Here is a 26,410-nt window from a genome sequence, read left to right as displayed (position 1 = left end):
CTGTCCGGGCGGAGTTTCTTAAATGCCTCAAATGTCCGGCATTTTGAGTTAGGGTTGCGTGTATTTTCAATGTACGTTCAGGGTTAAGAAGGGGTTAAAAACAAAACAAATTGTGAAAGTGTGCGCACCAGCAGCATTCGTGAGGGAGGGGCAGAGACAGAGAGAGCGAGAGAGTTATGATAAACGCGCATGCGTTGGCAGGCTCTGCTTTTTATCGATAGACTTATCAGATTTAATTTTTTTTAATCTATAGCAGGGGTGTCAGAAGTGTGCCCCGGAGGCCATTTGCGGACCACAGCTAATGTTTTAAAGGCCCACGGCACATTCTAAAAATACTATTAAAAGTGAAATAAAAAAGCTTAAAGGTGAAATGTAATTTAGAAAAAGTTGCAATGTTGACTACTGAAACAAAGCTGTTTTTTTTTCTTTCAAACTGTCATTGCTCAAAACATAATATTGAATCAAAATCAATGTTATTATGAATTATTGACCTATCCAAGGTACCGATTACTTCACATCAAATATTCCACTTTGAAAAATATTTTCGGTGGAAGATTTTGCATATTTTGTGTGTTTGCCATTAAAAACATAGTTTTGTTTGACAAAAAAGGGCAAAAAAACAACATAAAAAAAACTAAAACATTTTGAAATGAGGGATAGATCTGAAGTTGATGTAGACTCCAGAGATTTAAGCGTTAAATATAAAATGTATGTATGCCCTGGCACACCATTATCATCATTTCCTGACCCAAGCAAAACACTTTTTACACTTTTATACTGAAACAAATACACCTAAAACGTATTAAGTAAAAACATAGAAAAAACTACCAGCAGTGGTAAAGTTTAGATCCATGAAGGAAAGAAGAAAGTGAATGAATGTTTATAACTGTATACATTTACATATGTATACAAATTTTTATTTTTTTTATTTTTTTTATTTTTTAATGAATTAAGTAACGTCTATTTTTTCCAAAACACATTATAGAATGTGAGATACAACCAGATAATGCATACGTGGATAATTTTTTTTCAAAACGCTTACAAAAAAGCGGGACCCCAAACATTTACTGTGGGACCCCATTTTGAAAATTCCTAGCGCCAACACTGCTCTCAACAGAGGAGAAAAAATATATTATTTATAAAACAAGTTCGAGTATCATTGGCAAATTTGATCATTGGCCTTGGCGTGCTGCCCGCCTTGGCACGCATATACAGTATGTGTCCTCTTTTTGGGATTCCAGAATATGGTCAGCCTAGATAGATAGATAGATAGATAGATAGATAATTTATTAATCTCCAAAAAGAAATTCACACCAGCTAATGAGACAAACAAGCACATGGAGAACAAAACACAAGAACACAGGGAACAGATTATTACACTTAAGGTTGACACTAAGGTTTATGGATGGATCCGCCCCCCTTACTTGTTGTGTACTTCTGGCTGTAACAATGCTGACACACCAACAGCCGTTATATTATCTCTAGACTCTTATTAATCTACTTGTTCATTTTCTGTTAATAGCTGCTTGCTTTTAGCTGCAACATGCTTCCATCTACACTTCCTAAACTTTACTAAGCACTTATTTCTTCTGTTTCAAGCTAGTTTAGCAGATAGCTAGCTTTGCTAGCATGCCTGTTCCTGCTTGTTCTTGGTGTGTAACATGCTTAGCCTCGTCCTAATACTTGATAATGATACATAAGGTACTAAGAAATGCAGTTTATTTGCCGTAATGGCTGTAATTATTATTTAGAGGAGTGTCTCCACCAAAAAAAAAAAAACTATCATAAAGGACATCTTGCAGGGCTTGTCTATCCAATTTCTTTTGGCAGTTTTTATTTGTGTTAAAGAAGTTGTATACTGTCCCCAAAGCTTGAATGGAACTCTTGTTTGAAGATGTTTCAGGGTTGCTTCCATTCAACCTTTGTGGATTACATTACCTGATGACTCATTATGACACACATATAATTTGACTGCAAGCTGAATTTATTTAGATGCGCAGGTTTTGGAGTAATACCAATACATGGGAAACAAATTGTTCAATAATTACCTTTTTATGTAAAATAACTAAATCAACAGAAAACATTTACATCTTACTATAACAGCAGTTTCTCCCATTATAAATTCAGAGTGCAGCTTTATGATAGTGCAGGTCTCCAACTTAGATCTGTAGGAGAACTACTTTGACAAAAAGAGAAGTGAGATATTTGTGTTTTATTAATATAACATTTCAATTGTGCTTTATTTATGAATGAGCTCTCCTCACAAACAGTGTGGTTATTGGCTGTGTGCTATAGCTTATCATTAAATAGAAGATTAATGTCAGAATTAAACTCTTAAAAAAAGACCCAAGCCTGGAAGCAAATATTATTATAAATCTATCATTAAGCTGGACACATGATGTTTATGTTAAAAAAATTAGATACACAACTAGTGTTTCAAGAAAAAGCATTATTATACTAACACCAAAAGCAGCATTGTTGCGTGACACAAGAAAAGCGAGGGGCACTAAGTTTGACAGGTGAGCGATCAGTCCCTCTGGCATCCATTGGCTTAGACTGTAGCAGACTGTTGTGAAGTTGTTGTCGTTCAAAATAATCTATTGATATTTTACACACTTTTTAAAATGTTCACGGTAATAAAAGTCGGGACAAAATGCGTCCCTTGACAGCTCAATAGGGTACGTATACTTTTGTTTCTAAATACGGGATGATTTCGTTCTTCAAGGGACGGTTGGCAACCCTACTCCACAATTAGCTGCTACCTTGTCAACCGTGAGACTCAAAATAAATACAATATTAGCCAGAGGGGATCGGCTTTTTAATCGTCAATGGCGATCACATACTTTTTCATGAAAATCGTCCGATATTGATCGGTGGTCGATCAATCGGCACAACCCTAGTTATTGGCCATTTTTGTTTTCAGGTCCGATTTTTGGGAGAATTTAAGCCAGTTTGTGAGTGTGAATGTTGTCTTGTCTATCTGTGTTGGCCCTGCGATGAGGTGGCGACTTGTCCAGGGTGTACACCGCCTTCCGCCCGATTGTAGCTGAGATAGGCTCCAGCGCCCCCCGCGACCCCAAAAGGGATAAGCGGTAGAAAATGGATGGATGGATGGATGGATGGATGGATTTGCCCTTTGTGTAGTGTTTTAATTTGGGGTGTGTTTATTTTGTCTTAAAAATGTGTCACTGGCTAATAAAAAACTAGCTGCTGCCCGTACTTTGGAAACCCATGCTCTAATTCAGGAGTATCCAAACCTCGACTCTGCTGGCATCTTCTCTTTGGCCCGCGAGACGACACGAGTTCAAATAACAATTTCACCGGGAGCGGTACATCTATATCGTATATAAATATTCAGTGGTCTGATCGCCAACATTTTGTCGCCATCGGGTGGCTAAAGGAAGTCACTTTGCCATTAATTATATTTCCTAGTAAACAAAGCACAGCATTCATTTTTATGACCCAATCCAAACAACCTTCCTTAGTCATGGTGCAGAAGAAAAAAGAAATCAATCAGTTAAAAAATTCAACAAACATGTCACACATAGTACAACCAGCCCATTGAAGTTTGTGGATACTATTAAAAAAAACCTCCATCCAACCATTCATTTTCTACCGCTTGTCCCTTTCGGGGTTGCGGGGAGTGCTGGAGCCTATCTCAGCTCCAATCAACATATCAACAAAAATCAACAAGCACATATATATATATATATATATATATATATATATATGTATGTATATATATATATATATACACACACACACAGGCCGGATTACATGCAGTGACTTGCGATTGACCGGTAACCAACGTCAGCTGGGATAGGCTCTAGTTCGCCCAAAAAGCTGTCAAAAATGGATAATTGCATTTTATCACGCACAGCTTATTTATGTTGGTTGCTTAGTGATATTAAAGTGCATAGAGGCAAACCCCTATGTTTTTATTACAGTGCTTCCTTGGATGAGGGAAGAAGTGACGCATCAGTACTTAGTGGACAGGTACAACTCTTTTCTTTTTAAAACAACCTACTTATTATACATGTGTGTGTTTGTATACTTTACGTGTGTGTGTTTGTATACTTTACGTGTGTGTGACTTGTGCAGACAGGCATGCGTCTACACCCTTACATGTCCTCTTTTTTCACCCAGCCCTCGTCGTCCTGCTCTTTCGACGGCAACCTGAAAACAGATCAATCGGACTCTGAGTCCAAATGGCCGTTGGTCCCGCCTGTTCTCAATCAAAATGAAGATCGTAAGAGGAACAAATACCTGAGAAAAGATTATCTCAAGGTACTTCCAAGAAACAGCACCTGACATGGTGGAATATTAATCGGTTTCCAAGTCTGTTCTAACTTGTCCTTGCATGAAAATTAGCTGTGTTATTTTAGTGTTATTCTGTCTTGTCTCATCAACAAAAGGTTGAATGAAAACATGATCCGCTTCACTCGCAGTCGCCCATAAATTATATCTTCTTCCTCCCACAAGAGCACAGCTCTCAAACTTTCAGCAAGCTTTTGATTACATTTTCACACACAGTGAGCAATACCCAAAATAAACTTGGATATACCTAAGAGTAGTCAGTGTACAACTTGTATAGCAGTATATGGCCTATTTACTGCCAAATGTGTCAAAACACATGTTCTGCATCAGAATATCACAGTACATGTTGAAATTCTGTCGAAATGAGCTACACGTCAAAGTGAGCCAAGTATCGCTCCTGAGCATGTGCACAAATTCGCATCAGCGCTAAACGTTTTGTTGAGTTAAATACCCATCGAAAAAGAGCTACGTCTTGCAGATAGAGTTGACTTTGTCACTGGCGCTACAAGTAAGTCATTATTTTAACGTGTATTTCTGTCATATTGTCTTGTGACCAGTAAGCATGGAGACAATAACAGCGTGAGGAAGTTCACATGGTAGCCTGCATACATTTTTGTTCATTTTAGCAAGGGGGTGTGGGTAGTGTTACACATTCCTAGTTTAATTCAAACAACCTTATTACTAAACTTTGACAGCAAAATTTATTTTTCTTTGCTTTTATGACGTCCTATTTTATAACTGATGGGTTTATATCTTCAAAATCTTTACAAAAGCCCAGCCCATGATCATATGCCCCCCCCCCCCCCCCCCCCCCCCCAGTAGTTGTTGCCCTTAAACAACTTTATTGAGCAGGAGTCTCAAACTCAATTTACCATTGGGCCGCCGGTGCTAGAGTCTGGGCGAGGCTATAAAAAGTATTCCCTTCAGGCCACAAGACTAAATTTGGTAAATACTTCTACCAGCAGCTTTAGTGACCCTCATCTATATTAGGTCTTAAGTCATTATAAATTTGAATTTGAATGTGAAAATATTATATTTTGACATTGTTGAGTTCCCCACAAGATGGTCAGACACACTTCAGCTTGCTTACAGGAAGTTGCCTTTGTGTTGCCCAATGTGTGTTTGTTGTGCTGTCATTTTTGTGTTTGCACCGTTTTTGTATGTGTCTATAGTGGAATTCAAGATTGCCGTAATGTATCTAACTATTAGCCGCTGAGGGTGCACGAGGGCCACAAAATGTGGGCCTGCGGACCGAAATGGCCCGCTGGTCTGAGACCACTGGTATAGAGTGTCTATTCCACAGGCCAACTCTAGTCATCAGGATTCATGCGTTATTCACTGAACACTGAAAACATTTCTATAATGTCAAGAAAAGTAAACAAATGTACCCTTCTTTTCTGTTATCTTGCTACGTACAAACAAGATAAGTAATGTTTTGCGACAATAATAGGTATATCATATTTCACATACTTTATGTCTGTTTTGACAGTACAAATGCCAGAGTGCTCGGAAAAGCTGCTGCGGGAATGACAACTGTGAGGTGTGTGTTAGTCAGGGACTGGCCTCTCAATTGTAACATTTTTTACAACTTTGTCATTATGACGAAGCTCTAATTAGTGTCTGACGTCACATGTTTTATCTGCAGGAGAGCTTGCGTAACTCTGATTTCAGCAGCACTCTGACCGTGTTTGGACTCAAGCCACGATCAGGTAATGCAGTTGCTGTACTTGATGTACTAAGAACATTTTAGTTGGGAATATATTATTTTCCTACACATGCTTGGGTCATGAAATCATGCCGAGGTGGCGTTCCCTGCAAGGGAGGAGGTTTCTGCAGAAAAATTACCCAACCCAACACTTTCCAGTTAACAATAGTGGGATTATTTGCTTGATTAACCTTGTTTGTACTTTAACATTCCTGATTTAGAACTGTTTATTTGAAAGCCTTTGCCAGAAAACACTGTTTTATTGCTGGCAAGGTTTTTTATAACTCCTGACTTAACCCGCTATTTATACCGGCAGCCTTCACCCGAGGAGGTCATCAGGAGTTCAGCTCGACGGAGCCCAGCTTCACCATGAGGAGAAAGATGGAGCATTTAAGAGAAGAGATTGAGCAGATAGGACTCCTACGACAGGTTGTCCCACAACACGCTTTCATTAAAAAGTTATCGTCTTTTTTGGTTTTCTCAAATTGCGTCACTCACAAGCCAAATTCAGGAGAATGTTGTGCAAGTGAAGCCATTCCAAATGGTCATATATCATTTCTAACGTACTATTAAGTACAACACATCCAGTGGTGAGCAACACAAGTGTGGAAAATGTCCTAGAAGTTTTGCCACTTTAGCATTGTGTAATCACGTCATGTTCCTTAATGAGCATTGTGTAATCACGTCATGTTCTTTAATGGAACTTGTTAAGCACAAATAAACCATACCACATGTCAATATAATAATATTTTGCACTAAATGTAGTCCCTACTAACTAATGGACGCCAGTTAGCATGGCCGTGCGACTATATGTTGTGTAAACCAGTGTTGTGCTGGTCAATGAGTTCACAGGCAGTGATTGCATTTCGCTCATTGGCAAGCACTGCTTAAATTACGCCCTATCAGTAGGGATTTGTGCGCCCTGGTTCGAGTGCAGCACTGGACGTTGCGGCATGACCACTGTTTTTTTGGTGCCGTGATATGGATGAAAGTGGTTATTGTAGCTGTGTGACAGCATGTTGCGTAATCCTCACTTTCCAACACCTTAAACCAGTCGCTCCAGGAATTAATTGCACCAATTCACAAAAAATCTACCAATCCCCAAGAATAATCCATGACCTCGCAAATTTGCCCATTGCCCGCAATTTCCCTGTTTATTTTGGCCAATCATCGTTTTTTTTTGCCAATCAAATTGAAGTCTAAGCAGTGCTCAAAGGCGTCTAATTAAAACTTGTTGTTTATTGTGTAGATTAAGCAGGTACAGTAACCTGTAACAATATATTAATTCTTATGCTTCATTCACACTGCAGGTCAATTCCGATTTTTTTGCCCATAGGCGACCTGTTTCGGATTTTTTCATGTCAGTGCAAACAGGGCAATTATGAATGTTCCACATCCCACCCATGCCTCTTTCGTATGTGGAAATAAATTGGATGTACCGTATATGTGATGCGTCCTCAATGTGAAGGCTCCTGTGCTGAGGTTGCATTCATCCAAACAGAACGTCATCAAAAAGCGATAAGCGTCACAATCATTCGGCAAAATAGACGGTTACAAAATAAACACTTGACAACATAGCAGAAAACAGGTGAAAATATGTTTTATGAACTCACTTGAAAGTTCCACCATTCCTGTCTCCGACTGCTGGCCCACAGACATGCCCTTCTAGGAGACATCAAAGCAAGTATCCTGCAAAACTGCAAAAGCCAAAATACTTCCTTCTTAATCTTCTACACACAATAATTCAGTTCAGAAAATGTTGACTTTGCACAAAACCCTTGAAATTGCCACGAATGCGCCAGTACTGAGACCAACTGGAGCTGAAGCCATTTTTACTTCCGAAAACGCTGCAGTGCGTGCGATGTCATGTCCGCATGAGCGTCGGATTGCATTTACAATTAAAATCACTTTTTTGGTAATATGAATGGCCACTTAAAAAGATTGGATTTAACAAAAAAATCAGAATTGGACATCAACCCTGCAGTGTAAACATAGCCTTTATTGCTCAGACGGCACTATTGTCGTTTTTCCTCAGACCTATTTCTACAGCGCTAACCCTTCTGGGTAAGGTAGTATACAAACATATATATATTTACAGTACCAACACACTGGCATTCTGGCTTCCTATTTTACATGTATTGTATTTATTAAACAATTATTTATTAAGAACATGTTTTCCATTGCAATGCTGATCGAGCAAAGAAGCAGAATTTACCTGTTAGAGATGTTGAAGTGTGATGATAATCTCTCATCATGTCTCAGTTACCAACAAGAATTACCGCTTTAGATCACTCGCAACAGTTGACAAACGCTATTAACCTGCGGGGGTAAATGTGTTGCAACATAAATGAACGTTTAAGATGGACAAATGCTTTTAAGCGTAACATAACATTGAGAATGTCTGCATTTGTGGACGACAGAGCAGACAACGGACAATAAGGAAGCCTTAAATTCATTTACACAGGTCAGTAATTTGACAATGAGCTCTGACTATGTACTTTTACTGTCATCGGCTATAATTGGCGTGTTCCCAAGATGCAGAAAGAAATAATCTGAGGCTCAAATAAAAAATGGACAAGTGTTGTTAGGATAGGCACCAAAGCACAAGGAAAGCTATGCAAAACAATCAGAATGCTGGAGGACAGCAAAGACTTACGAAAAGTGTGGAGCAGAGACGGATAAACATCTGTATATAAACAATCAAAGATGACAAACAAAGTCTCAACAAGAAAACGAAACAGCCGCCCCATTTAAATAATCTTAATTGAACAGTAAAGAAGCGTGTATGGCAGCGCTCAAAAGGTCGAAGTAAAGTCGCTGCAGGAATGCCACCAAAATAAGAGCACAAGACAGGAAGTAAAACACTACACAGAAAAACACTAACAAACTCAAAATAAGGCACGACCTGGTGTGACAGGCCATGACATTAAAGATACAAGGAACACTTAAAACATTAATAACAAATTCCTGAACTGAATTCAGGCATTTTAGGCTGCAACAATCACACAAAAAAGCCAGTAAAATCCTAGATGGACTGTTAAGTGTTGTGCTGGACAATTAACGAACAGGCCATGATGGCTAATAGCTTGCATTGTTTTAATTACTCACAATCACTGGGAACACTGAGTAATTCCATTCATGTAAAACTGAATCAATTATGACTTAGTGCAAAATGAACTGTTTCGGTGGAAAACCAGAACAGCATGTAACAGCCCAATAACAAACATATTGTAACATTTTTGACACACTTCTTACTTTAGCAATATATTGTGAAAGCGTACAACTATTTGAAATGTCTTAAAACATTCTCGTGCAGAACATTGAGTCCAGACTGAAGGTGTTGCTTCCCGACGATGTTGGGGGCGCCCTGATGGACGGAGTGGTTCTCTGTCATTTAGCCAATCACATTTGTCCTCGCTCTGTGGCCAGCATCCATGTGCCGTCACCTGCAGTGGTGAGGAGCTTTTTTTTATTTATTCATAAAACCCGTCATAATAATGCTCTTTGTATATTTGTGTTGATCCTTTTTCTGTTTATTGCCCTGACCAGCCGAAGCTCAGCATGGCTAAATGTCGTAGGAATGTGGAGAACTTCTTGGATGCCTGTAAGAAAATGGGAGTCCCACAGGTAATAACATACAGAATCTCGTCTTTTTCGCCGATTCATGCATATTTTAGGCCAAATATCTTTGACCACGTGTGAAAGTAATTCTCCAGATTATTTTGCTTTTAGCCTTTTTGGGCCACATCTATCTCAATTGCCATGAATAAGTCAATCAAACCAAGGTGCACAAAACACATTGAAGAGCAAAGTGTCCATTGTCTTGCAGCATTTTGCTCATTTAGGGTCAACCTTTATTTTCCAAAACGAGCCAATCACAAACTGGTTTCTGCAATAGATTCAATTAGATTTATTTGTGTGCCCTCATTGAAATGAAGGTTCCAGTAGCAGCAACACCACATAGAATATTGTATTTATATTATTCACATGTTAATAATGCTGTATAATAGACTGTATTTATATTATTCACATGTAAAAAATACCTAGGTGTTCATTGTTTATTGTGCGCGAACTGTGGTGCTGAATTTCCCCCAGGGATCAATAAAGTACTTTCTATTCCATTCTATTCTATTCTATTCTAGTATACAGGACAGTAGCAATTGCAGCATTTCACAAATCGATCAAATATAATGACAAAATCTGATTCAAATTTGTATGGTTGGCCTGGTGGTCTGCTCCCGCAGGACAAGCTGTGTCTTCCCCATCACATCCTGGAAGAGCGCGGCCTGGTGAAGGTGGGCGAGACCGTGCAGGCTCTGCTGGATCTCCCCGCCATGAAGCCCACGCAACTGTCAGCTGCTTAACCCTCACCTCCACCCCCATGAGAAAACCCTCTCTTGACCCGGTGGCCCATGGGTCTTTAGGCGTCTGCTTGTGTGCCTGACTGAAACAGTGGAAGGTGAAATTCTCTCGCTGTGTATGATGTCAGACGCGCTCCTGTCCATCACAGTTTTGATTTCTTCCTACTTGGGTGCACCACTGGGACTAATTTGGACAAGTCTGTGGGTCCCTCTTTCGGTGCTCAGTGAGCCCCAACAAGTGCCCGCCCACGAGCAGTTCTCTTTTACTCCACACAGCTAACTTCTCTGCCAAGCTGAGCGCTCTACTGTTATCAAACTTTGCCTTTCAAATGCATGACGACCGCAGTTGGTGTTGAAGTCATGCCATTGCCAACCTTTTCCGAACTGGTGTACAAATCTTACCGTATATGACCACTGTGATGACATGTAGCCCACTGGGGGTTGGTTTAACAGCATTTTTTTTTTACATTTATTTACATTTTTCTACACTTTTTATATTTTGCCACACTAGACACAAGTCAGTTTGGGTGTTTTTTTTGTTTTTTTTTTGCTTTGGATGCTTCCAAAAAGCACAATTTGGCTGTGCTGCATGCGCCGTCTCAGTGAGTTGTTTTTCTACCTGTGTGTTATTTGTGTGACTGATCATGATTGTTGCCACAATGCAGTTTTCTTATAATATTTACTGGGTTTTTACTGCCAAATATTTGTGATATTTTTCTCCCTTCCCTTCATATAGTTTCAGTATCTCACAAAGGTGAGTACACCCCAACATCTGTATTCGATCTTGCCAAGGGACAATGCTGCTAATATGGGTGTTCTTGGTCTGGACCCAGGATGCAGAGACAACAGGCAAAGTGAAGGTAAAAATATTTCGTTAGGGAACACATAACAAAAATACTGCTGCAGGGAAGAGCACAGAAGAAAAGGGGCTGGCATAGGAAGCTTCTTGATTGACAGCCGGGGACACCCCTGTCATCTGATTGGAACAGGTGAGGAAAACAGTGCTCCGGCCAAAGGGAAAATGGAAATAAGGAATATATTACAGGAAACTTACAATAAAATCCAAACTGTCATGAGAGCTCATAACCAATTTATCTTGAGACAACTTTAGAGTAGCCTGTGTGCAACCTATACAGACGGCCTTTGCAGCTCTATGCCCAAAATAATTAAGGCAGTGCTCGATGTCAATGGGTCTCCCATTTCCACTCAATTGTGTTACATAGTATTGTCCCTTGAGCTGAAATTTGAGGGGTGTCCTCATGTTTGCAAAATATAGTTGCATCTTAAATACACAACTTTGGGTGATTACAGTAGGCAACACTTAATTTTTTTTCTGTGAGAATCCTGTGCGTAGCTGAAGCATCAATGAGTGGCACTATCCAGGACTAACTGCAGCGTGCTCAAACAACCACCAGGTAGCATCTGTGAGCAGATAGTACTGTATCATCTCTTTCTGACCTCTCAGGTCTTATCAGGTCGGTAGTGCATTTTTCATTCTTCCCTCACGCCCTCCCATTCGAGCAAAAACACAGTGTTACCTCCTGTCGTGTGTGACTGAACACTGTTGTGATGCTGTCACTCAACCTGGCTAATTATACGGCATGTTTTGTAAAAGGCCCAAGCATGCCTTTGATTTAGGTAATTACACGGTCTGCCTTGCTTCCTTTTAGTGACGTGTGGATTTGGATTCGGGTACCTCTAGTGCTGCTTATATGATGAGTAGTTTTACGGGGAAATTACCTCCATTGCAAAATCTTTTGAATGATTCAAAGTTGGAAACTCCATAGGAGCTTACGTGAATAACGTCTGCACAATTGCAGGTTACACCGTTTAGGCAATGTTCTTTTGAACAACAGGCCTGTTCTTTTTGGTGGTTGAGTGATAGGACATAGTTCGGGTACGATTCGCAAATACACAAAATTAAGAAAGCCTACTTTTAAAATGCATTATGAGTACAAGTGCGCCTATCTAATTTGAATATGTGCCTCTTTGCAACCTAATTGTCCCTTTAGAATTGAAATGTCATGTTGTTCTATTTTTAATAGTTTGTTTTGAATTAATGTTATTGAAACATTTTTTTTACAGCAATATTTAATTCTGAAGTTCTTTATTTACACTTTTCTCCAGCTCCTATTTGAATGTACTACTTTGTCTGCTTCCTCTAATTGTTTGACTCGCATCATTAGAAGAAATGTTGCGTTAAAACATTTTTACCTTTTAAATTGCATTTTACATATAATGTATAAATATTGTCCATATCTTGTCCTTTTTTATGTTTTATTTAATCAGCATTTACAAAGTTATTTATGCAACAATCAAAGGTTGCATTCATGTTAGCAATGTTAGTGAACAACAAAATGTAATTAGATGAAGAGGGGGAGAAAAGAAATGAAACCAATGTGCAGACTACCTCAGATGTCACATACTTTGACTTCCACAAATCCCCCACAAATCAGCATAGCTGATAAGGTTGACACTGCTGATAACAATCACTGCTTGCCAGAGATGGGAACCGACTGGTTACTCAATGTTCAGCCCATTCCATTTGCTGACATATGTACAGTATATCATGACTAGGAAATAGATATAAACGCATCAAAACATTATCAAGCCCACCCCAAAAAGGTTATGAGTCAAAAGTTCAAATGTTACCTATGTTAAAAGACAACTATTGCTTTACCTGCTTTACAGCACCAAGATGAAATCTGTGATTTTTAAAAATATATATATTTAACAGCTTCTTAGCAGGCACAAGACATTAAAACAACGTTGAGAACTTGTTGAATTAGGTCCTGACGTTGAGCAACTCAAACATAACATTAGAACAACATGCTTTTTGACGACGTTTAGTCAATGTTGGTTTCTGATGTTGATTTGACCATTGAATTTTGGTCATTTCCCAATCAATATTCTACTACACAAATACAACAATGAAACATGCTTTTTGACAATGTTTATTCAATGTCAGGTTGAGATGTTGATTTGACCATTGAAATTTGGTCATTTCTCAACCAACAACGTGGATCCAATGTTGGACATCAACGTTGTCTCAATTTATAAATACAACTGTTTTTCAGTTTAAAAAAACATGTATCATATTTTTCGGACTATAAGTCGCAGTTTTTTTCATAGTTTGGCCGGGCTCCAGTGCGACTTATATATGTTTTTTTCTTTCTTTATTACCGGTATGCATTTTCGGCAGGTGCGACTTATACTCCGGTGCGACTTATACTCCGAAAAATACGGTATGCAGAATCAACAATGTATCGATGTCTTGTGCCTGCCGGGTTAGCATACATTATTTTATATTGGATTGATTTTGGTTTAATAAACAAAAAGGCCTTCAATATGTCTGTGTGCGGCAATGAAGGTGTAAAATGTAAGTTTGCTGATTTTTTTTACCGCTAATACCACATGTGCAATTCTAGGACCCCCAAACATGCTCGAGGATTGGTTTTACCCAGACACTCATTTATTTGTTGTGGCCTGCCAGAAAATTAGTATAGACTCAAGTGAACAAGCTCCAGCAAGCAGTGAAAATTAGAAAAAAGGAAACTCCTTGATTTTATTTTGTTAGCATTTTCATCATTCAAGTTGACTCATCACTGCTGCACATCAACAACTGTGAGGTGCTCAATGTGGAAGTGTTGCGTTGATGAACTTATTCTGATGAGTGACTCACAGTAAAAAAAAAAATAGAAGCATAATCACAACAGCAGACAGACACTGCCAGGGGGTTATAATTATGTGCTGTATATTTACGCCTTTTTAAAGAAATAGTACATGTGTGCATGTAATAATGACAAATGCTCTGTAAATATCATCTGTATAAATCCCTGCTGTTTCTTACAAAAAATATGACACTGACAAAATAAATTCTTTGCTCAATCTATTTGGGTTTTTTTGTGGAACGTTTTGCCTCTCTTGTGTGTCTAAAATACACGTTACACACTTAGGTCCGAGGTCTTCAACAGTGGTTCCGTGACCTATTAGGGGGTCCACAGAACTACTGCGTATGGGGTTGTGATTTAATTTTATTAATTGCTTCTCTTTCAACTTAGTATTTTATGTTTTTATTTGTTCATTAATTCATTATTTAAATGATATTATATATTTATACAAATTAAATAGTATATATATATATATATATATATATATATATATATGTGTGTGTATATTCATATACAGTACATATCCATAGATCTATAAAATTGCAGTATTTTGTATATATTTATACTACATATATAGTATACATGTATTTAAAAAGTTGTTATTTTTTAGAGCATATTAATTTTTAGTTAAAAATGTGGTTTATTGCTCAATCCTCAGTGCCATGGCATGTCTTATTATTGTCAAAAGTGCGGTGTGTGCGTGTGCATGCATGCGTGTAAGTATGCACTGTATGTGTGGATCTTTTTTCTTTTAGATTTGTGTAAAGCATTTTGTGTTGCAACTTGCCTGTTTAAAAATGTGCTATTTCAATAAAGTGTTGATTGCTTGGCATTGCCATTGATCCAACAGCCTGTATTGTAGTTTATGAATTGCAGTGGCACGGCCACCCTCCTCATTGTACCTTTGAAATTGTACATTTTTTAAATAAAACATTAATAATGATTATTGAACCATTATAATCATACTTGTCAATACTTGGACTTTGGGGTGTTGTGTTTTCCCGGAATGCAAAGGAAAGTTGACGCGGGCGAGGCGTGAATGTCTTTTATTTTAAACACTAACAGACTACAAAAAAGGAAGCAAACAAAAGGCTCGCACAATGGCGGACAACAAACTAGACTAATGAAACAAAACTTGCACAAAGGCAGAAACTATGAACAATAAACAAAAACTTACTTGGCATGGAACTATGGAAGCATGAAGACAAACAGAGGTAGCAGGGGTGTCAGAAGTAGCATGGTATGAAAGGATAATGTCACCAGCCCGAACAACAGAAACAGACAGGCTTAAATAGCAGTGACATGATCAGTGAAAACAGGTGCGTGACTCAAAACGTGAAACAGGTGCGGGACATGACAGGTGAAAACTAATGGGTTGCTATGGTGACAAAACAAACAAAAGTGCACAAAGAGTCCAAAAACAAAACCGAACATTACTAAAACAAAACATGATCACACAGACATGACAATACTAGTACTTAGGCTAGCTTGCAAATATCATAGTATTGCACAATAACAAAGTACTATAGGACCAGTTTAATTGAAAACAAAATGCATATCTATAAGTAGGGATCCCCGTTCTGTTCTCTCTCATGTCTGTTATCACAACTGAATTAACTTCCTCTAAAATGATTTCATACTGTTTGCCAAGGGTTGTAATGTAGTGTGCGTGCTCATCTTTTGTTTATGCTTGTGTAAAGAAAGCACTTTGTGTTGCAACTTGCCTGTGTTATGAAAAGTGCTCTATTAATGAAGTAACATTTTTGGATTATTATATAGATTATTCTTGGATTTTCTTTAGAGTACCGTAGTCTGTGAATCCAATGTTTATTTTTTGGCTGCTCCTCCCCAATATGTTTGTTTGTTGTTATTATCACAATAGCCTGTGTAATTTAGGTAACGCCTCGTGGTGGTTACCTTAGTAACAACAGACTCTCCCTTTTCTAAAGGAGGATTGATGAGGATTCATCCCTCCCTCCTGCCATTTAGAAATAAGTCAAAAACTCCACCCAGCAAGCTTGAATCTCATTTGCTCACTTGACACACTCATGTAAGTATGTTAGATACTTTTTTTCCCAGGAATATTCACATGTGTAATGCGTGTACGTTGGTGTTTTTCAGATATATGCAGGTAAAAATGTTGACTGCTAGTAAAGAGATGCTGCTTTTAACATTCTGCATGATGGAGGTGCACTGCAGTGGAATTCAAGGTTGGTTAGCTAACACATTCTTTCATCTGCAAGCATCTAAATGTCATTTTTCTTGATAGTTGATCCACCTGAGGAGATTCAACTCATAGATCGTGGACATCTGGGATATCTGGAGATTACATGGAGTCTCCCAGTCAGTTTAATTGACATGCAGGAATGTCCTATACGTTACCAGTTGGAGTACTATAACATACGTGTACAAAAATGGACCGTGAGTAACAATAACAGATGGAGGACTTGTTGCATGGGAGTTTTCTTTGAAGCTGCTGTTTCCCCCCAGGTTATTAAGACGATCCATAGGACGTACAGTGACCAGTTCGATCTGACGAAGGACATCCGGGTGATAGTGTACACCTTGCTGGGTGGACACTGCACTAATAACACTTGGGTGCGGAGCGCTAACTACACAGAACTGGTGCAGAATCTTCAAAGCACAGGTTAGTGTGATCAACACGATGTTGGCGTAGATGCTCATTTAAGTGTCATCGCTGCTTTTTTAACAGGTCTGCAGAGCAGTGGAGTGAAGAATATTAGGTGTGTGTTTTATAACATGGAGAATATGATCTGTGAATGGAAAAGAAACATCACATCTCCAAGCAGCTTACAGTTATATCTTTATTACTGGTGAGTCCAATACGCAACTTCTGAAACCTTATTGTCACTATTGGGGGTAAACAGTTCCTTTAACTATTACAAAAACTATTTCCTCTTGTCACTTTCGTGAGGAACATTGGGTTGGGATTTATAGCTAATGCGTCATTGAAGTCCTCAGCTGAAACTGGTTCTGGAATAATTTCCTCCAATTTTGGAGGATGACTGGAGTGGTATTGTTGTTTCTTCCATTTAGTGGGATGCATGTTTCGATGGTATCAATGTCGACTTAAATTTCCTTTAAATGCAAAAAATTGACCACTTGCTCTTCTGCTGAGGCAACATCCATGCCATCTGGTTCTCCTCCATTAGTCACAGCTTTCGCATAGGATCTTGGTTTAATTTGATGCCCTGTCATGACGATATCATTCATTCGTTTATCCTGATTCATTTCATCTATGATATTCCTCAGTATGTTGTTGTCTCGTTACACTGCAATCATTTTCTCTTGGAAAATCTCCACCTCTTGACACATATCCTTAAAATTCCTTCTTGTTTTGTTATTCTGAGTTTGCAGAATTGTTTTTTTCCCTGCAAATTTGTCAGATCTTCTTTGTATTCCGATGTTGCTTTTCTCAGGTATTCCTTAAGTTCTCCTGTTACTCTTTCGTTGTGTTCTAATATTACTCTCTGTACCTTGTGATCTAATCTTGCTTTTTTATGTCATCAACTATTTGTTGTAGCATCAAGTCTTGCTTCCCATCTTGTCCTGTGTCCAGAGACTCATTTGGTTCAGCTGACACCAAAGGTTTTGGGATTTGAGTTTTGCTTTTAGCAGCTGTCTGACGTCAGTGCCTCTCGCACCAGCTCGCTAACGGCAGTTGCTTCTTTAGCGACTTGCGGAACTTTTAACTTGTTTATTCAAACAATTTCGTACTTTGCGCCATTCAGAGATCAACTTGAGGTGTCAACCTGTCGATCACTCTGTGTCGTCGGAAGCACTTTAAAACAGCTTTAAAAAAACTAGCCGTAGCTTCTTTGATTTGCGGTGAGGGCCGTTGGCTTGAGGCTAACGGCTCTTCTAACTCACCTTATTTCAGCGTATCAATGCCTCTCACCGGACCAAAATCTGTTCAAAGATGCCAGGTAACTCTTCTGTGGCTGTGATCACTAATCAGTGGTCAACAAAATCTTCAAATTTATCAAAAAATCCCGGTAGCAAAAGTGGAGCCTTTTTCTGTGCGTCTTCTCCAATTGACTGGACGTGAAATGTGATAATAAAATCATAAAACATAAAAAAAATTATAGGTAATACTATTTTATGGTACATAATATATACTGCATTCCCAGCAGGCACAAGACATTAAAACAATGCTGAGAACTTGTTGAATTAGGTCCTGACGTTGAGCAACTCAAACATAACATTGAAACAACATGCTTTTTGACGACGTTAATCAATGTTGGGTTCAACTTCTGACGTTTATTTGACCATTGAATTTAAGTCATTTCCCAACAAATATTCTACAACACAAATACAACATTGAAACAACATGCTTTTTGACTATGTTTATTCAATGTCAGGTTGTGATGTTAATTTGACCATTGAAATTTGGTCATTTCCCAAACAACAACGTGGATCCAACGTTGGACATCAACGTTGTCTCAAATACAACTATTTTGCAATGTTACTTCAAAGTCAGTTTTAAATGACATGAATGTATAATCGGGCAGCACGGTGGGACAGGGGTTAATGCTTGTGCCTCACAATACAAAGGTCCTGGGTTCAATCCTGGGCTCTGGATCTTTCTGTGTGGAGTTTGCATGTTCTCCCCGTGACTGCGTGGGTTCCCTCCGGGTACTCCGGCTTCCTCCCACCTCCAAAAACATGCACCTGGGGATAGGTTGATTGGCAACACTAAATTGGCCCTAGTGTGTGAATGTGAGTGTGAATGTTGTCTGTCTATCTGTGTTGGCCCTGTGATGAGATGGCGACTTGTCCAGGGTGTAGCCCGCCTTCCACCCGAATGCAGCTGAGATAGGCTCCAGCACCCCCGCGACCCCGAAAGGGACAAGCGGTAGAAAATGGATGGATGGATGGATGAATGTATAATCAACATTAATGTAAATGTCCTGTGCTTGCTGGGTTCATCCTAATATAAAACTTTTATATGTATTTTTTTAAAGATCATTTTATTATGATGATACATTCGAAAACACAAAGTTAATAGTGAATACTAATTTGTATGGATTTTATATGATGCATTGACTCTAATATGAGACTATTATATAGTATTTTTGAAATATTTTTTTTAATATAAAATTCAATAAAACATAAAAAGTGAATTGTGAATACTATATATATATATATATATATATATATATATATATATATATATATATATATATATATATATATATATATATATATATATATATATATATATATATAAACACACCGCATTGATTCTAAAATAAGTTTTTTATAGAGTATTTTTTTAAAGATAACATATTTAAAAACATACATAGGAAAATAGTATATACTATTTTATACATAATTGTTTCTAAAATAACAATATTATTATATAGTATTTTTTAAAGATAACTTTATTATAATAAATAATATTTAAAACATTGAAATCCTGATAGTGGAATCGGGAAAAAAAACAGGGCGTCTTATTGCTGGGATGTTTCTGACGCCACGTCCGGCTCACGTCCCGCCCAATGAATACGCGTAATGGTCAAGCGCAGTTCACAATGGGGACTCGGCGCCATTTAGCCTTTAGCTACACGTAAACGGCGCCTGCAACAGCAACAAACATCACTGATGTTGAAGTTAAAACATGACATGCAACCTTACCCGGGCAAAAACGATGCATACTTAATTAGTTGAGTCTTGATACTAATTTCCTTGACCCAACCAAAGACAAAGAAGTTGTAGACCTCCATGCTTTTCCAAGTTTCCATCTGTTTTGTGGTGAAGAATGCCGTCTGGAGCACACTCGTTTGACCAACGTAATCCTCGATATCACTCTACCAATCTTTTTCTGTTAAAGTATAGGGATCTCTTCCATTGCATGGTTTGATTTATTTATTTTTGCTCGTATCTGCTTTTTGCAGAAAGATTTAAGCCTATTTTGTATAGTTTGCGCGCTGCTTGCATGTTAGCTTGTTTGACCACCACTTTTTTTCCCACTTCCGGGAAAAAGTCACGTGTCTGAATACAAGCAATTTTCGAAGCAACCAACAGGTGGCACTGAAGGACTTCTTTGATGACTGAAATATGATTTCACGGGCGTATGCTTCGGAACACGATTTTACCAAAAAATATTGTTTCGTCTTAGACTTTATCTTTTAGAAAAAGAGCGGCGTTGTCAATGTCATCTTTAAAATCCCAGTACACCTTACATACGATAGTGAAAGTAAGCATTTACTGTACAGCGATTAGTCAAGACCAATATAGCAGCATGTTGCATCAACAAAGTATTGAGCAAATGCTGTGAATACTAATGAGTATTTTTTCAATTATTTATTTTTATTTTTAATACATTTTTCAAAATTAAAAAAAAAAACCATAACACATTCACATCGTTATTATGGGGTATTGGCTGAAGAATTTTGAGGACAAAAATGAATGTATTCGATTTTGGAATAAGGCTGTAACATAACAAAACGTGGAAACAATTAAGCGCTGTGAATATGCACTGTACCAAAATGTATATTTAATATATATATTTTTTTAATCAGAATACGTTTAAGCTATTAGTTTGCCGTTATAAATATAAATAAACAAATAAATAATATTAAAATACACGTTTTTGTTTGTGTGTTTTGATTCCTTAAAGTACAATAAATTTTAAAAAGTAACTATTTTTAATTGAATTGAATAAAATTATTCGTTTATTTATTTATTTTTAACTAGCTTTATCATTTACATGAGGGATTGTGATGAGTATACCATATATAAAAAGTAAAACAAATATATTTAATTGGTCATATTTGATCTTGGGCTTCACGGTGGAAGAGGGGTTAGTGCATCTGCCTCACAATACGAAGGTCCTGAGTAGTCTTGGGTTCAATCCCGGGCTCGGGATCTTTCTGTGTGGAGTTTGCATGTCCTCCCCGTGACTGCGTGGGTTCCCTCCGGGTACTCCGGCTTCCTCCCACTTCCAAAGACATGCACCTGGGGATAAGTTGATTGGCAACACTAAATTGGCCCTAGTGTGTGAATGTGAGTGTGAATGTTGTCTGTCTATCTGTGTTGGCCCTGCGATGAGGTGGCGACTTGTCCAGGGTGTACCCCGCCTTCCGCCTGATTGTAGCTGAGATAGGCTCCAGCGCCCCCCGTGACCCCAAAGGGAATAAGCGGTAGAAAATGGATGGATGGATGGATATTTAATCTTTAAATGTATGTATGTATATATGTATGCATGTACAAAACCCAAAACCAGTGAAGTTGGCACGTTGTGTAAATTGTAAATAAACAGATTGCAAATATAGCATGTTGCTTAATAATGGCTTAATTATTTACAACAGTAAATCAGAAACGTTATGATTAGTACAATTTTGTGATTTAAAATGCCTAAAATACCCGGACAATTTGTGAAATAGAAGTGATCAAAGATTATATTTTGTGTGTATGTCATTAATACATCATTTATCAAAGCTAATGTTGACCTTGATAGGCACAGCGAACTGGAGAAGACAGAAGAGTGTCCTGATTACATCGCTACAAATGGAGTTAGAAGTGGATGCAACTTCACAAGAAGACCTCTCCCACTATTTACTGATGTCAATTTATGTGTCAACGGCTCCTCACCCAAAGGCCCCTTGAAGCCTACATATGCTTCCATACAAATCCAAAACTTTGGTAACACGACAACATTTTCTGATCTTAGTCTTGTGTTGTGTTCATGTGCTTTATTGCCTCGTTGATATCATCTTTGTGTCTTTGTTAGTGAAGCCTGATCCTGCCGACAAGCCACACCTGCTTTCACACACTCCACTCAAGTTGACCTGGAATAAACCTTATGGTAAAGTTCCTGAACACTGCCTGGAATATGAGTTGGAACACATCAGAGTGAATCCTGGCGGGCAATATGAATCGGTATGTTAATATCCAAAGTAAAGCACCAAGCTGCCATCATGCCCTCTGACCTCTTCACACCAGTTTGTTTTGAATGGGATTACTTTACAGTAGATGCCACCGGCTGGGAAAAATCATTTTATACTGTAGCAGTTGTAGCCACAAAACGGCAGGAAGATAATTTTTAGGACTATTTACTTAAAATACAGTGCTTCACTTTCCCCATATTTTGTTATGTCACAGCCTTATTAAAAGATGGAAGAAAAACAAATCTTTTTTTTCCCAAAAATTCTCCACACAATACCCCAATATGACGATTTGAAGTTTTTTTTTGCAAACGTATTAAAATTAAGAAACAAATCACATGGACATAAGTATTCAGACCCTTTGCTCAATAGCCTTGAGTCTTGTTTAATTTGATGCCACAAGCTTGGCACGCACCTCTCAAGCTCTATCAGGTTGGATGGGAAGCATTGGTTTTCATCCAGGATGTCTCTGTACATTGCTGCATTCATCTTAGTCTAGTCTGTGGAGAGAGGAGAACCTTCCAGAAGGACAACCATCTCTACAGCAAAACACCACCAAACAGGCCTGTATGGTATAGTGGCGAGATGGAAGCCATGTCTTAGTAAAAACTTAGCCAAAATGCACCTGAAAGACTCTCAGACCATCCATCCATCCATTTTCTACCGCTTGTCCCTTTTGGGATCTCAGGGGGTGCTGGAGCCAAACCCAGCTGTGAGAAACAAAATTCTGTGGTCTGATGAGACACAAATTGTACTCTTTGGCGTGAATGCCAGGCATCAAGTTTGGAGGAAACCAGGCACCGCTCATCACCAGGCCGTTACCATCCCCCAGTGAAGCATGGTGATGGAATGGCAGGGATGTTTTTCAGTGGCAGGAACTGGGAGACTAGTCAGGATAGAGGGAAAGATGCATGTGGCAAAATACAGAGACATCCTGGATGAAAAGCAACACTTCCCATCCAATCTAATGGAGCTTGAGCGATGCTCAAAAGAGAAATGGGCAAAGTGGAATGGGCGAAACTGCCAAAAGATAGGTGTGCCAAGCTTGTGGCATTGTATTCCAAAAGGCTTGAGGCTGTAATTGCTGTCAAAGGTGTATCAACAAAGTATTGAGCGAATGCTGTGAATACCTATGAGTGTTTTTTTTAAATTATTTATTTTTATTTTGAATACATTTTAAAACAAAAAACAAAAAACATAACACATTCACATCGTTATTATGGGATATTGGCTGAGGAATTTTGAGGACAAAAATGAATCTATTCAATTTTGGAATAAGGCTGTAACATAACAAAATGTGGAAAAAATTAAGCGCTGTGAATACTTTCCAGATGCACTGTACCAAAATGTATATTTAACATATTTTTATTAGAATAAGTATAAGCTATTAGTTTGCAGTTATAAATATAAATAAACAAATAAATAATATTAAAATATACATTTTTGTGTGTGTGTATTGAGTCCTTAAAATACAATTAATTTTAAAAAGTAACCTTTTTTTATTTAATTGAATAACATTTTATTTATTTAGTTATTTTTAACTAGCTTTATCATTTACACAAGGGATTGTGATCAGTATAACATACATAAAAAGTAAAACAAATCTATTTAATTGATCAAATTTGATATTTAAATGTATGTATGTATGTATGTATGTATGTATGTATGTATGTATGTATGTATGTATGTATGTATGTATATTTATATATTTGTTTTTTTTTTGCCAGAATATATGTTTTTTTATATTGCTGAATTTCTAATTTCCATAAGGAAACAACTATAATAAGTATAATATATATATATATAATTTGTAAAAACATCCATCCCATCCATTTTCTACCGCTTATTCCATTCGGGGTCGCGGGGGGTGCTGGAGCTTATCTCAGCTACAATCGGGCGGAAGGCGGGGTACACCCTGAACAAGTCGCCACCTCATCGCAGGGCCATACAATTTGACGGATATAGATTGTTTATTTCTAGATTTAAAATTTCCATGAGAGTTTGTAAATTGTAAAGGGTATAATATGTTATATATAAAAAGTAACACTGTTTTATTTAATTTAATAAAATATATTTTTTTTTACTGGAATTTATCATTTCCATGAGGGATTATACCAAATATAAAATATTCTATATAAAAAGTTACCTTTTTAAATGTAATTGAACAAAAGTTTATATGCACTAATTAACTATGTGTGTGTGTGTGTGTGTGTATATATATATATATATATATATATATATATATATATATATATATATATATATATATATATATATATATATATATATATATATATATATATATATATATATATATATATACATGTGTATATATATATATATATATATATATATATATATATATATATATATATATATAAGTGTGTGTGTGTGTGTGTGTGTGTGTGTGTGTAGTATATACATGTGTATATATGTATATATAGCTGGGACAGGCTCCAGTTTACCCATGACCCTAATGTTAAGCATTATAAAAAAAGGAATGGACACATGGTTTAACAAAAATATATACAACAACAATAAAAAATGAAATAACCATAACAAATAATACTAATATCCCATTTGTCTTAAAAAGCTCACCTGAACATAATTGTATTAAAATATTCATTATTTCTGTTATTAGGAGCGGATTTCCACCATGCTTACAAGCCAGACTTTTCCTACTTCTGGCGAAGAAAGAAACTGCTTCAAAGTTCGCTGTAAGTTGCACACATATTGTGCAGAAGAAAGCTTCTGGAGTAAGTGGAGTGACCAGACATGTTACGGTACAAAGAAAGGTACAAGAATGAAAAAGAAACACGAAAAACACTGACATGTTCTCTGTAAGTGTGCTTCTTATAATTAATTGTCCTTTGTCAATTGTCTTTCCACGATGACACTTTTTTGACCAAGACCTGAGGACATACAACATGTAAAAGGAATATCATAATGCAAAAAAAACATTTTCTAATCATGTGTTTCACCATGTAAATAATACAATTTCAAATGAAACCCCATGAGTCTCTGTTACGTGTTGCAACTGCAAATGTATTTTGCTTGATGTCATCCGTGGTTTTCCACCCAATCTTCCTCAAACTTTACAAACAAGTTCTTATCAGTCCCCTTAAGGTGTGTTACAAATTACAAGCTAATTTGAAAAAACACCCTACAGCAAGAGTCTTCAACGTTGTCCAGGTCAAGGACCCCCAAATTGAGGGAGCAAGGGTGTGGGGACCCTCTACTTTTTGTTATGTATTGAAATGGTTATAAAAATATCTTGTTATTGTGCAAATATTAGCAGTAGTGCCACTAATAGCTAGCTGGAAAATAGCGTGCTAATCGCTGGCTGGCAACTGGTGCGCTACTCAGCAACAAGCTGGCAACTAGTGTGCAAATTGCCAGCTGGCAAGTAGAGCGATCATTTCTAGCTCGCAACTGGTGCCCTATACGCTCGCTGGCAACTGCCACACTAATCGCTAGCTGTCAACTAGAGCCCTAATTACTAGCTGGCAACTGTAGCGCTAATCGGGAGCTGACAACTACAGGACTAATTGCTAGCTGGAAACTGCTGCCCTATTCGCTAGCCGGCAACTGCCACGCTGACAACAGGAGCGTTAATCGTTAGCTGGTAACTGGTGCACTAATCACTAGCTGGCAACTAAAGCACTAATCGCTATATGGAAACTAGTGTTATGTGTACAGAAGGAAGGAGACGGCACAGACAGGAGGGGCGTCGTTTAAATTCTATTTATTTATATATATACACTATATATATAATAAATAATAATATTAATAAACAAGAGAATGAAGTGTGACTAATCCAAAAGTGTATGGTGCGACTATGTGTGTGAATTAACTGTTGTGTGTTACCGGGAGTGTTGAGCAAGAGGCGGAAGTCCAAGAGGGGAAAGCTGGCTCGGAGGTCTGTGAGAACAGGCAGGAAGTCGGGGCAATAGCGAGGCGTCAAAGTCCGTGTCCAGGCGGGAGGTCGAGATCCAAGAGGTAGCCAGGGAAGCTGAGGGAACGCGGGAAGACGAGACACACAGCTGGTGACACGGGAACGTAGGTTTGCTGCTGGAACGACACGACACAGGACAACGCACAATGAAACACGGAGGAGGAGAAAACACAGAGAGGGAGAGCATAGAGCTTTATACGAGTTGGCTTACTGTACAAAACAGGAAACTACGTTCTGGCCCGGGATAGCAGGTTGTGCAGGCTTATGAAGGCAGGTCCTCTGATCAGTGACAGGTGCGCGGATTGCAGCTGCTTGCTGCAGCCGGACTGATGCGCGCCCGGCGCACTACCGGAGGTGCGCTCAGCGCAGCGCACGCATGAATGCGCACTGAGGTGTGCTCGGGCTGTGACAACTAGAATGCTAATCGCTAGCAACTAGCACACTAATCGCTGCTTGACAACTACAGCACGAACCACTTGCTGGCAACTGAC

General features: G+C 38.1%; 2 protein-coding genes across 2 annotated transcripts in view; both read left to right on the top strand.

The window, feature by feature from the left end:
• Window positions 1-14,273, top strand: part of lrch2 (leucine-rich repeats and calponin homology (CH) domain containing 2) — a 41,620-nt gene extending 27,347 nt beyond the window's left edge. The window contains exons 14-21 of the mRNA XM_061962341.1: window positions 3,948-3,996; window positions 4,147-4,287; window positions 5,807-5,857; window positions 5,963-6,026; window positions 6,339-6,451; window positions 9,339-9,476; window positions 9,572-9,649; window positions 10,267-14,273. Of these exons, the coding sequence (XP_061818325.1) occupies window positions 3,948-3,996; window positions 4,147-4,287; window positions 5,807-5,857; window positions 5,963-6,026; window positions 6,339-6,451; window positions 9,339-9,476; window positions 9,572-9,649; window positions 10,267-10,386 (754 nt within the window). The 3' untranslated portion in view covers window positions 10,387-14,273. The remainder of the gene's footprint in view (window positions 1-3,947; window positions 3,997-4,146; window positions 4,288-5,806; window positions 5,858-5,962; window positions 6,027-6,338; window positions 6,452-9,338; window positions 9,477-9,571; window positions 9,650-10,266) is intronic.
• Window positions 14,274-16,090: 1,817 nt separating this feature from the next.
• On the top strand, window positions 16,091-24,939 carry il13ra2 (interleukin 13 receptor, alpha 2). The gene is made up of 8 exons (XM_061961587.1): window positions 16,091-16,104; window positions 16,176-16,264; window positions 16,324-16,475; window positions 16,545-16,701; window positions 16,768-16,888; window positions 21,538-21,722; window positions 21,811-21,959; window positions 24,606-24,939. The coding sequence occupies exons 2-8, from the start codon at window positions 16,180-16,182 to the stop codon at window positions 24,792-24,794; spliced, it is 1,038 nt and encodes a 345-aa protein (XP_061817571.1). The 5' UTR covers window positions 16,091-16,104; window positions 16,176-16,179; the 3' UTR covers window positions 24,795-24,939.
• Window positions 24,940-26,410: the final 1,471 nt, after the last annotated feature.

Source organism: Nerophis lumbriciformis, linkage group LG09 (genome assembly GCF_033978685.3).
Source record: "Nerophis lumbriciformis linkage group LG09, RoL_Nlum_v2.1, whole genome shotgun sequence".
Taxonomy (NCBI): domain Eukaryota; kingdom Metazoa; phylum Chordata; class Actinopteri; order Syngnathiformes; family Syngnathidae; genus Nerophis; species Nerophis lumbriciformis.
This window is presented reverse-complemented; position numbering and strand designations above follow the sequence as displayed.

Bases quoted from the DNA above. Each gene is read 5' to 3' on its own strand.
- il13ra2 (XM_061961587.1), top strand. From the start codon at position 16,180: ATGCAGGTAAAAATGTTGACTGCTAGTAAAGAGATGCTGCTTTTAACA. The intron at 16,889-21,537 runs GTGAGTCCAATA...TGACCTTGATAG, and splicing joins CAGTTATATCTTTATTACTG to GCACAGCGAACTGGAGAAGA. The intron at 21,960-24,605 runs GTATGTTAATAT...TTCTGTTATTAG, and splicing joins CTGGCGGGCAATATGAATCG to GAGCGGATTTCCACCATGCT.